This window comes from Aristolochia californica, unplaced genomic scaffold (genome assembly GCF_029961685.1).
Source record: "Aristolochia californica isolate CCGP_79_NKW_82.1479 unplaced genomic scaffold, dmAriCali1.0.hap1 SCAF_1, whole genome shotgun sequence".
Lineage (NCBI taxonomy): Eukaryota > Viridiplantae > Streptophyta > Magnoliopsida > Piperales > Aristolochiaceae > Aristolochia > Aristolochia californica.
Genome location: NW_027181770.1, coordinates 61,160,120 through 61,173,453, shown reverse-complemented (window position 1 = coordinate 61,173,453; position 13,334 = coordinate 61,160,120). Strand labels below are relative to the sequence as shown.

Sequence of the window (13,334 nt, the reverse complement as noted above, 5' to 3'; positions counted from 1 at the left end):
AAACTTTGATGTATCTTCTCTTGGAAATCCCGGGATCGCGGGATTTGGGGGCGTCATTTCAGACTCAACTGGGAATCAATGTTTTTCCTATGCTGGTCCTTTAGGCATATTCGACTTAATGTCGGCGGAATTACATGGCCTTCTTAATGAATTGCGGGTGTTCAAAGACAAATGTAGTGGGCCTATTCACATCGAAGGAGATTCCAAGGTGGTGATTGGTTGATGCCAGCGCAATTCTTCTCCTCCATGGAGGCATTGGGACGTATTCTAGGTGATTTTGGATATTGTATCTTCCTTTTCTTGTATTTGGTCTCACATTCCGAGATCTGCTAATTCGGCAGCAGATGTGCTTGCCAAGGAGGGAGTTTTCCTGCAATCTCTCGTTGTAAAGGATTTGCGCCCTCCGCTTTTGTAGTTTTGTAGTTTTCTCTTCCTTCTTTTAAATAAAATTACATCTTCATAAAAAAAAAAAAAGAGATGGCCTGTACCACTTTTGCTTGCCGGTGACTTCAATGTGACCAAATTTTGCCACAAGAAGTCCCCACCGTCTAGGAGGATTACTACCTCCATGAGGCTCTTGGCTGACTTCATTAGAAGTTGGGAGCTCGATGAAATTGCTTTATTCGGAAGACCTTCACTTGGTCCAACGGAAGGCAGCCCCCTATGCTTTCAAAGCTTGATAGGTTTCTTGCCAGCGAAGATTGGTTGCTGCTATATAGTGATGCTACTGGCAAAGTGCTTAACCAGATTGTCTTTGATCATTGGCCGATCATGGTGGACACTCACTTCGGCAGTTGGGGCTCCCCGCCATTCAGATTCAACAATGCTTGGATCAAGGACCCCTCATTTGATTCTTCGATCCAGTCCTTTTGGAGGAGGATTGTTGCTATTGGGCCAAGCGGATGGTCCTTCTTGGTGAAACTCAAGCCCCTTTTGCGCTCCTGGGCCCTTGAGCGCCAGTCCTCTCGTTCGGCGGAGAAAGCTTTTGCCCTTGTTCAAGTGGTTATCATTGACGCAAACTAGGAGACTAGAAGCTTAACCTCTACTGAATCGGCTCAGTGCTTTACTCTCAAGGGGAAGTTGCAGAACTTCAACCATTGCGATCTAGTACATTGGAAGCAGCGAGCTCGGTTCAAATGGCTTTTCGAGGGGGATGCCAATACAAATTTTTTTCATGCTGTTGCCATTGGCAGAAGAAGAGCCAATCGTATCACATCGCTTTGTGTCAATGGTGAGATTACCTCGGACAGAGCCCTTATTTCTAACAATCTGGTGAGCTTTTTTGCAAATCTCTACACTGAAGGTTAGACAGTTTGCCCCTTTTTTCAGCTTATTAATCTTATGGCCATACCTGCTGCAGCCGCTGGTCTTATTGAGCTCCCCTTTTCTAGTAGAGAAATCAAGAAAGCTGCAATGAGGCTCCCTCTGGATCGTGCTCCGGGCGCGAACGGATTGAATGGCAAATTCTACCGGCACTGCTGACCCCTCATTGGTGGAGACATAGCTCACATGGTCCACTTGTTCTACCACAGGGGCATTGCATCCAAGAGTATTGGGGCTTCATTCATCGCCCTTATTCCCAAAAAAGTCGGGGTAGAGCTTCCTTCAGAATTTCGGCCTATCAGTCTCATTACCAGTACATATAAAATCATTGCGTGTCTTCTTGCCAATCGTCTCAGATCGGTTCTTCCGATTGCTATTCACCAAGGGCAGAGTGCCTTCATCAAAGGGAAAAACATCGTGGATTCTGCCATGGCTTGTCATGAGCTTCTGCACCACTTCAAGACCTTGAAGCTCCCCAAATTTGTTCTCAAGCTCGATTTTGAGATGGCATTCGACAAAGTCAACTGGAAGCTTCTTGATATTCTTTTGGAAAGAATGGGTTTTGGTGCTAAGTGGATATTCTGGATTCAAAGCTGCATCTCTTTGGCCAAGTACTCGGTGCTTCTGAATGGTACACTGTGTGGTTTTTTTAAAGGCACTCAGGGCATTCGTCAAGGGGACCGCCTGTCCCCTCTGCTTTTTAATGTGGTGGCGGAATATCTCTCCTCTCTGATTTATTCGGCCAAGGGTTTGGGGTGGCTTTTCCCCACAACGGATATTGAGGCTTTTGACATAATGATTCTTCAGTTTGCGAATGACACTATTTGCTTCGGCGTGGGCACCATGGATCAGATCAAGAAGTTGAGAGTTGTTCTTGGTTTATTCGAGTTAGCTTCGGGTCAAAATATTAATTGGAGGAAAACCACCCTACTGGGATATTATATAGATGGAGCTGAGCTCAGAGATATGGCTGATTTTCTGGGATGCTCTATGGAGAATACGCCTGCTACATATTTGGGTCTCCCTCTCTTTGATTCTCGTCCCACGATAGGCTTTGGTCCCCCTTTATTGAGAAATTTGAGAAGTGTCTTGCAACTTGGCGGGGCAATTTCCTATCCACAGCGGGTAAACTCACTTTGCTAAAGTCTTGCTTGGCTGGCCTGCCAAATTATCTCCTATCTTTTATCAAGTGTCCAGCCGCTGTGTGCGCAAAGATAGATGCTATTCTCCATCGCTTCCTTTGGAGAGGATTTGAAGACACATTCAGATATCATTTGGTCAATTGGAAGGAAATTTGTATGCCTCAAGATAGAGGTGGGTTGGGCATTCGACCTACAAAGGATATGAATAATGCCCTCCTGCTTAAGTGGATTTGGATCCTCAATGCCAACCATAAAAATTTGTGGAGAAATATGGTGTGCCACGATCTTCAGATTCTAGGGCACTAGTGGAGAGAGGGAGGCGCTCCTCGCCGTCTATCTGCTATTTGGAAATCCGTTTATCAGTTGCTTCCAGCTAGGGGTGGCATCGAGCCGAGCCGAGCCCGAACATGCCTATGTTCGAGCCGAGCTTGATTTAAATATTTCGAATTTGAGCTTGAGCCGAGCCCAACCTCGAGCCTAATATTGTTATCGAGCTCGAGCCCAATAATTTTAACCGAGCTTCGAGCCGAGCTCGAGCTTCAACATACATTTAAAACTTTTCAAAAAATATATATCAAATAAATTGTATATAAAATTATGCATACATTTTACATAAAATTGGGCATGACCTCTACATAAAATTGGGCATAACCTATGTATATAATACCTGTATAAGATTGGGCATGACCTCTACTTAAAATTGGGCATAATCTATGTATATAATATCTGTATAAAATTCAGCATGACCTCTACTTAAAATTGGGCATAATCTTATACATAATACCTGCATAAAATTATCTATACACTCCATAAACACTCCATAAAATAGTCTAAACACTCCATACCCTGCATAACATTATGAATAAACTCCATACAATAATCAAACACAACAAAATTAAATGAAATATCACTATCAATTTACAATCACCCAAATAAAAACTATAAATCCATCATATATTTACAAACTATAGTTGTTTCTCTTCATGCTAGAAAATAATATACGTCCCTGCATGAACAAAATCTCCACCTATGACAAAAACAAAAAAATAAAATTAGTTATTGTCAGATAAAAAAATACTCTTCCATTACTAGTTACTTAATGTAGTTAAAAATATTAAAATTACCATGATGAGAAAAACATGAAAAATCACGTAGTTGGTAGCATTATCTCTACACTCTTCTTCCCTAATCATAAAACAAAATTTTAATAAATAAAACTAAAAAATATACTAAAAAATATCATAATAAATAATTAATCAATGAAATTCACCTTTTGATTTTTCTTTACACTGTGATGAGCTCGAACCCAATCATTACCACAAATCAAAACTTGAACTGTATTTGGTGCCAAGGAAGAACGATATGAGTCTATTACTTTACCACCGGCACTAAATGTAGACTCTGAAGCTACTGTGGATATGGGAATTCTAAGGATGTCTACTGCCATCTTAGACTTGAGGGAAAAAAAGAAATATATAGTTTGGTAGAACCATTATTTAATTCAACCCCTGGATTTGAAGCTAATTTGTAAAGTGATGCAGTTTCAACTGAAAGGTAATCACAATTGACGTACTCAAGGTTTTTGAGGGAAGTTCCAAGTTGAGGTGGTATTGAATATGTTATATTATATTATGAGAGTTCTAGATTAATCAATGGGGTCATCTCTAGACAGAGTTTGGAAGACACAGATAAATATAGTTCCAAGTGAGAGACAGACAAGTTCCAAACCATGAAATGAAAGAGAGTTTGGTGGGATAAGATAGTTTCCACCTAGATCTAGGAGCAATAGAAATGCTGTTCTAGAACATAAATGCTGAAAAAATTTTCAGGTCTGTTCGTCAAAACAGAGGCCCCTGAAAGTCAAATTTCTTATTTGTCGAATACTAGATTTGCTTCCTCCTTTAGCTGCTAATTTAATTAACAATTCCTACTAGTTCGTGGATGCTTATTACTGAAACTAGTCCTCATCCATCTTGATTAGACACGCTGCCCAACAGTTTTGCCAATGAAACCCTGCAATTTGAAGCTATCTCTTAACTTAAATCTTCCACCAAATAAAGCGATGTGCAGCCATCGAGCTCTTGTATCAGCATACTCGAAATCTGAAACAATACACTGGATATGCACTATGTGTTGGGCTGTATTGGGATATTTCCACAACATCGACTCTACGAAGATAATTCCACACTGGATAATACAAAAGATAAAAATGAAAAAAAAATCAACATTTCACTTATAGAAACAAAAAGAGTGTTCGCTGTTCGGGGATATTTCCAAAAGCCTTTCCAAGAATGAAGGAGCACTATTGAAACGAAGCGAGAGTTAGAGCTTTTGTAGGGTTAGGTCGGCGACAAAAAAAAAATAGAAGATTAAATAAAAATCTTACCTCCTTCCGTTGGACCGTCTCTTTCGTCTCGTCGGCGAAGAAGAACTTCAGATGAAGAAATCGAAGAGGAAGAAGATAAAAGAGGAAGAAATCGAAGAGTCTGAGACAGAGAGTGAGGAATCGAAGAGGGAGAGGGAGAACGAGGGATATGAAGACCAAAATCCTCCATTTCTGATGAATCCCTGCTGATGGACAGTGATTTTGATCTATAATCCATGATTTCCGCGAGAAAATCGTGCTAAGACAGCATGGAAATGGCAGAGACGGAATGGAAGAGAGTCGTGTCGCAGAACTCTCTTCTCGGTCCTGAGACTCCCGAAATCCCAAATCCCCCGAATCCCGCCGCTCATTAAATTAACGAGCCGGCTCGCGAGCCGTTGAGCCGAACCTGATTTCGGTCGAGCTCAGCTCAGCTCGTTAATTTAAACGAGCCGATCCCGGATCTCGAGCTCGAGGTATACCGAATCGAACCGAGTCGGTATCAAGCCGGCTCGGTTTGAAGCCACCCCTACTTCCAGCCTTCAAGGCCGCGACCTCCTTCTACCCATGAAACGGGAGGACTCTTTTATTTTGGACTGGCGAGTGGTGCGGTCCCCGCCCCCTCTCTGAGGTATACTCGGGATTGTACAAGATTGCTATGGACCTTTCATGCTCAGTAGCTGAATCTTGGAGTAATCTTTCTTGGAGTCTTCTCTTTCGTCGGAGCTTGAATGATGATGAAGTTGTTGCCTTCTGCTCGCTTATTTCCAGTCTTAGTGGCACCATCCTCTAGGAGAGAGTGTCAGATAAGCTGATTTGAAAACTTAGTATTAGTGGAATATTCACAGTGGCTTCAGCCTATTTCCACATCAGGGAAGCTGTCCTCAGTCAAACGAGCTAAATTACAAGGACTGAGGACAACTTAAAAGTGGAGACAATGGATCACCTTGTCTCAATCCTCTAGTACTTTTGAAATACCCACATGTTGTACCATTTATAAGGAAGAGAATATGATGCGGATGATATGCAATTTCTTATCCAAAATCTCCATTTATGTCCAAATCCCATTCGATGTAATAAGCTATCAAAAATATTCCATTTATGTCTTTCTTGCCCACCGACGGTTATTGCATAAATATCCTTAAATAAGGTTTAAATAATGTGCATTTGCACATCTGCTGCCATGCTTTTGATTATGATTTAATGAAATCTCTGTGCACGAAATGGTTGCATGTTTGTATTCTAGTTCATTCATCAAAACTACACACAACACGGTTTTTAGTTGCAATGCTTCTTTTTGCAGTTATGTCAAAGTTCACTGCATCAATTTGCTGGAACATTCTGGCGCATAGAGTTGATGAAATTAGTGAAGTAGGTATTAAGATCTATCAGAAGCCATCGTCAAATGATATTTATGAGTTGAGGAGAAAAAAGTTCCCTCCTTTATGCAAGGAAGATGAAGACCCTAACTCAGCCTGGTGAGTAACGACTAAGATTCCTGAATGATGCTGACTAACTGAATGAAATTAAATAGCCACTTTTCTGTTTTTACTTTTCTGTTTTTTATTTTTATATCTATCATTTGCTTGGCAGGTATGCCCCAATACAAATTTGCTTACATACAGTTCCAGCAGCCACTGATGAACGAGGGACTGAATGGCCTGAAGAATGGCCCAAAAGACTTGAAACGTTTCCTGATTGGATAAGTCACAGGGATAAATTGGCTGCAGATACTGAGCACTGGAAGGCTATTGTTAACCACTCCTATCTCAATGGGATGGGTATCGATTGGTCAAGAGTTCGGAATGTGATGGATATGAAAGCCGTCTATGGAGGGTATGCAAAATTGCTCAATTGAATTCATCTTTTATTTGATTACTTTTGAGTGTCTTATTCTTAGACAGTTTGGGAGGGGTAAACCTATGTAGAAAGAAGAAAGAAAAAAGACGAGTCCAATAGGTTGGTGTCTCAGTTGCTGTTCAGAAGTTATTTGGTGGAAAATAGTCTATATTGACATCAGAGAAGACAAGATCATACTGTGATTTTCTGCATATGTTTTGTTTGAATTGACGAAGTCTGCCATTAGTATTTGTTGTGTCTGTTCATCAATTTAGGTCCTTTCCTGCCTTGGTACTTGGAATTTAAACTTTATTCAGCTTGCTCTTTGTTGTTGAAAGAAATGGGTATCTATGAACAATTTCTTGATACAACTATAGGAAGTACCATTTTTCTTTACTTTTTTTACATGTTTCATTTGTTTTCTTTGCTTCATACATGCCCTGTTTTGTGTTTATGTTTCAGTTAACAATTTCTTATGTGTATCAAGTTAGAGTTCATTAAGCTGATTATTATTATTATTTCTACAAGAACAGGAACAACACAAATTATTATTATTGTTGATTTTGTGGAAAAGAGAAATACTTCACTGATATGTTGTAATTTGAGTTAAGCGAGTCTCTATTTATAATAAAGGAAATAAGTAGAATCCAATTACAATTAAACTACCCTTGTCCTAGTTACACCCATAGTCAAACACATAAAGATAAGTCCTAACACAATTAAACAATTGATAATAAATAAAAGACCAACATAAAGAGCAGCTCCATGGCAAGCTGATTATTGAAGGCGATTCAAAAACTGTCATCAGCTGGTGTTCAAAAGAAAGCTCCCCTCCTTGGTGCCATTGGCCAATCACTGATTGTATTGCTGACATTGTGTCATCCATTCATTGTAATTGGAACCTCATTCCTAGATCAACCAATTCTTTGGTTGATAAATTGGCAAAATCCGGAACATCCCAGCAATCTCTCATTGTTTGGGAAGGCTTCTCCTTGTGTAATTTGCTCGTTTGAGCTCTCATAATAAAATTCAGCATCACTTAAAAAAAAAAGGACTAACATAAATAAAACTTCTTTAATGGAGACTCTTTTGTGAGACTTCCTTTCATGAGATTGATCTTAGATTCCACCATATTAATTCTGGCTTTGTGAGACTTTTTACTATGAGAGTCATGTAAGACTCTTCCATACATGCTCTTCAACACCCCCTCAAACTAAAGTTTATGACTTTAGCTTGCAATGAAATAGATTCTTGGTTTTCAATATTCTTTTGTTAAAAAAATAACTTCATAGATGCAAAATCTTCAACTTTTATTCTCCCCCTTTCTTGAATATTTTGGTCACATAAAATTACCACAACATGTGAAATGAAGTACCTCTTTCTTTTACTTCTTCTTCTACTTCTCCCCCTCAAGCTGGGGATACATAAAAACCCAGCTTGGACAAAATCACTCCTAATCGTATGACAAAGCTCCATACACCAGTCAAAATGGTTATAATATGAAACACACTCCGCTTAATTTCAAAGGTGGAAAAACGGCCTAACCTTACGGCATAACAAAGACCCTACTGACTTTTAAGTGTAGTTTAAACACAAATCACCTCTTGGGTGAAGAATAAAATATTTGATTCAAGTTGGATGTTGGGTACACAACTATACTTTTTAGGTAGCGGGTTTAGCCATTGCTTTGAAATGATGAAAATATAAGATGATAAACTGAAGAAATACTAAAGGAAAACAACTTTAATCGAAAGGAGGTAACAATGCAACACTCATATATCCAAACGAATATAGAACGTGACCTGTTTTTAAAAAAAGAACTAGTAGAGACTATAACGATAGACCTGAAATAACTTAACAAATTTGACCAAGTATGAATTTTGGGGGGTGACTACAATTTTTCGGTGATGATAATGTGGAAGATACACAACCAAGTAACAAAAACGAAAAAAATTAAAAAAAATCAAAGGAGGATATCGATGCCTCGAACAAACACATCATGGAATGATTAAGAGTGACCAAAAATATCTGACTAGAAGAGAAATTCGCCTAAAAAACTAGGACTGTAGGAGAAAAGGAAACTCAATTCACATTAATGCAGGGAGAGATAAGAGGAGAGAAAATAGGAAAACGAGAAATTTTAGACAGAATGGACCATTAATACTTCTGATATTGATATCTCCCACAATATAGCTTAGAATCACAAACCGTTTGTTTCTCAAGAAACTAGACTCAAAACGATTTAATCTAATACCTAATTTGACATAAAAAACTTCTTTTATGAATCTTTTATGACCGCCTGATTTGTTTCATTATGTAGCATAAACCTTGACGACTCTAATGAAAAAATCTCCTTACACATAGATTAGATTGATATGAAAATTACATATTTTGAAACTAGACTTCGATATCTTTCATTCAAGTATAATATTCTTTCATGAAATATATTTCTTTTGAGAGAAAAAATTTGATATATTTCGGACTCTACAATTTGACTGAACTGAGTACTCTTCTTCTTTGGCTAGCATGACCATTAACTCTTTCGATATTGATCCCTCTAGAAAACTCAGATTGAAAATTGGTTTAATAGGTCATAAAATAGATTTACAGATCTTTCTTTTAACATATAATTTTCCATATAAAGTCTTGTTTTTGGTGGCATAAAACGGCTAAAAAATTGAAGCTTTTTGCTATTGCTCGAACCTCTCTTGCTGTCTGACTTTGACTGCTTCAAATATTAATATCTTTGTAGAAAATTCCGATTGCATATTTTTTTTTTTTTTTTTGCATTGGAAAGTAGACAAAGATATTTCTGAAAATATACAATTTGAATTAAGAAAATTTTAGTATGAAGGTGTGAACACCAAGGAAACAACGAGTATTGGTACAAGAAAGAAAGAAAAAGGAAAAGTATGAACCTAAACTACTAGAGATGATATATAAAATAAAATGATTACATTATCTCTAGGAGTTGACAACTCACATGACTCCTTCTATATGTTGAATTTATGAAAAAGAGAAATACTTTATTGACTTGTTGTAATTTAAGTACAGTGAGTCTCTATTTATAATAGAGAAAATAAGTATAATTCAATTACAATTAAATTAACCTTTGTCCCAATCATACCCAAAGTCTAATACTTAAAGATAAGTCCTAACACAATTAAACAATGAATATTAATAGAAGACTAACATAAATAAAACACTTTTAACTAAGACTTTTTTATGAGACCTCCTTTCATGAGACTCATTTTAGATTCCACCATATTAATTCTAGTTATGTGAGACTTCTTGCTGCGAAAGTCATGTAAGACTCTTCTATATTTGTTCTTCAACTATTATTATTGTTGTTATTGTTATTATTACTGTTATTGTCATTGTTGTGATCACTTGGGTTGCACTGATTGTTGCAATTTTATTTAGGATCTCTCATAGAAACAAGTAAATCTCACTTTACCACAGGTGCAATTTACAGGTTCACGGCTGCTCTCGAATCTAGTAAAGTTTGGGTGATGAATGTAGTCCCAGTCCATGCTTCAGATACACTTCCTATAATTTTTGAACGTGGGCTTCTTGGAATATACCATGATTGGTGCGAGTCCTTCAGCACCTACCCGAGGTCCTATGATCTTCTGCATGCTGATCACTTGTTCTCTCGACTTAAGAGCAGGTGGAAGTTAAACTGATGATAGTAGTCTCATTCAAGATCTCATTTGACCCTGTTGGATAATCTGTGATCTGATCTCTCTCTCTCTCTCTCTCTTTCTCTCTCTCTCTCTATATATATATATATAATGAAAAGTCCAAAACCTTTAAACCCTAATTCCAGAGAGATCAAACAAAATTTATAGCAAAAACCGAAAAAGAGAGGTGTTCAAGGAGATTCCTTCTGTTGTATAGTTTGGCAGAAGTTTTGAAGGAAGAAGTTTGTCCCACATGACTTTGTATAATTTTTTGTGTAGAAGACAGTCCTGTTGTATCACTTGGGGAGGTAAACTAATCTTGTGAGCTGGCTGAAGTGGTGTGCTGTTTCAACATGGATAGGGACCCTGAACCTTAAATCCCTGGACTTCTAAATTCTAAGTGACGATATTTTATGCTTACTTTCTTTGATAAAATGGATTTTCTTATATTGGATTTTTTGTTATGCCTTGCCACCCTAATGTGAACTCTTTGCAGGTGTAAGCAGCCTGTAGGAATTGTAGTAGAGATGGACCGAATAACACGTCCTGGTGGTTGGGCAGTTATCCGTGACAAAGTGGAGATTTTAAATCCATTAGAAGAAATCTTTAGAACATTACATTGGGAAATCCGAATGACTTATGCGAAAGATAGAGAGGGAATCATATGTGTGCAGAAAACCACTTGGCGACCATAAGAGTGGCTCTATAAGATAACATTCTTTGTAGGTTGGATAAGGTTTGAGGTCTGCTTGAAGAGAGAAATCAGCCTCTTGTTCTGTTTGAATCATGGTTTTTACAATGTAATTACAATGTTGAGGATATTTAATTAAAATTTCCCTAGAAACTTGTCCTTATATTTTTCGTTTTTGCTCAGTATTCATTTTTATTTTTTATGACATTGTTACATCCACTTTCTTTCCTGATGAATTATGTTTTTTTTTCTTTTCCTCGGTAATATGATTCTTATACTATATTCTGAGTTTTCCTTCCCCAAAATTTTCGTCATAAAGACTTGAGCAAAGACTAGTGGAACGGGATGCAGGTGTATTTTTATGTGAGTTTAATTTGCTTGGTCTTGCCACCGGAAGTAAAACCACGCATTTAGTTTTGCTTCTTAAGCTCATGAGTTTAGGGTCCTCAAAATATCGGCTATAAGACACATGGATCTACAATGGCTGGTGTGGCTAACCAGAAGACTTGGGACTGTTTTGCAATCAATCTGGCTCGGTGTCTAAAGATCGCTGAGTAGGCCAACGTTCCACAAACACAACCAAGGTTTCGGGAACTGGGAACAAGACCTGATTCAATGTTACTCGATAGAAGTCAAATCGGATTAACTCGCATGGTCTGCGTGACAACTCAGTCATATAACTTTCTACAGGTCCACTGGGCCTGAAATATAATTCAAAAAATCTAAAAATCTTTTCAATAATACCATCAATATTGCTGCTTGATGTTGCAAATGCGCAGTTGTTTTAGTCGAGACAAAAAGAGTGGCAGAACCAATCGTTCTCTTAAAAAGGATCCCCAACTTAGTGAAAGGAAACATGACGCTGCTGTCTAAAACTCTCTAGAGAATGAGCAGTGGAGAAGAGAGCTGTTGATGTATTCATCTACTTGATTTCTAAATTTAGATATAACACAGTTTAGCCGCATTCCTCTTCTATGGAACCGATCACAAGTTAAAGCCTTCGAACTATTTCTGATGGAGGGCGACCGAGAGCGAGGGGGAGAGAAATGGAGAAAGGGAATGAGAGAGAAATAGGTAGAGCGAGGGAGCATGAAAGAGCATAAAAGAAAAATGAGATTAGAAAGCAAAGGGAGATTGTAAACAGTAAGCAAACACCTGATGAGGATCCTCGGCAAAGATAATTAAAGGCAAATGAAGGCGACGACTCTGAAATAAGACCGGAGAGGATGGCTGGTGCACTGGGATAGCCGCCAGATCACTCCAAGAATTGTGTAAATTTGTATAAAATGTATGCATAATTTTACATACAATTTATTTGATATATATATTTTTTTAAAAATTTAAATGTATGTTGAAGCTCGAGCTCTGCTCGAATTCGGTTAAAATTATTGGGCTCGAATTTGATAACAATTTTAAGCTCGAGGCTGGGCTGGGCTCGAGTTCGAGTTTGAAATATGTAAATCAGGCTTAGCTCGAACATAGGCAGGTTTCAGGCTCGGTTTGGCTCGATGCCACCCCTACTAGTGGTAGAATGGATTGGGTGTGTATCATCTATTGTTGTCTTTTTTTGCCACCAAACGAGAGGCTTCGTGGCCAGTAAGACGATGATTCCTCAAAGACGACTCTCACCCTATCTATGTGAGTAAACGGGCTTTTAATATGTTTTACTAATATATTTTCAAATAAAAAAAGTCAAATGCTCTTGATGCAGTGGAAAAGGATTTAATTTCTTCTTTAACCAATAAAAATTTAATTTCAAATGACTAATAGGGAGAGACTAAGCTAGGAGATGTGAAGAGGAGAAGTATTTTATAGGTCTTCTGCACAATTGAAGGGCCAAGTTACTATTGTTGTTATAGATTTTTGTGTTTTTATAGTTTCTAATTATTCATTTAAAAGTATAGTTTTAATTTTTTTTATTCTATGATTTGAATGTGTTTAATCATAAATTTTTATGTGTTAATATTATTTAATTATCTATAATATTTAAGTTAGCTAACACGTTAATCCATTTTTCTTTATAGTTTGTATTATAATGTATGTTGAATTTGATTGTTGGAAGAATGTAAACATTGTTGTATAAAATTGGTTATTAATTTAAGAAAATTTATAATTTAGGCAAACTCTCAATTTGTAATCTATATTTATATAGTATTTAATTATAAATATTATGTTTAATGTGAATATAGGTGTTAAATATTGTGAATATATTATGAATGAAATAGGTATGACTAGTGAGAGGAAGATGGTTATATTATGATTTGGAAAGTATATTACACGAGATAAAGATA

The 13,334-nt window shown here is 37.5% G+C and overlaps 1 protein-coding gene across 3 annotated transcripts in view; it reads left to right on the top strand.

Annotated features, from left to right (window-relative positions):
- LOC137954666 (probable methyltransferase PMT28) overlaps positions 1 to 11,270 on the top strand; it is a 30,257-nt gene extending 18,987 nt beyond the window's left edge. The window contains exons 5-8 of one of the 3 annotated variants that reach the window (XM_068801686.1): positions 6,134 to 6,308; positions 6,424 to 6,666; positions 10,145 to 10,339; positions 10,849 to 11,270. In XM_068801686.1, coding sequence (XP_068657787.1) covers positions 6,134 to 6,308; positions 6,424 to 6,666; positions 10,145 to 10,339; positions 10,849 to 11,047 — 812 coding nt within the window. In that variant the 3' untranslated portion in view covers positions 11,048 to 11,270. Of the gene's footprint in view, positions 1 to 6,133; positions 6,309 to 6,423; positions 6,667 to 10,131; positions 10,340 to 10,848 lie in introns of those variants that run through there. The other 2 variants (XM_068801687.1, XM_068801688.1) reach the window with 2 other exon arrangements.
- Positions 11,271 to 13,334: the final 2,064 nt, after the last annotated feature.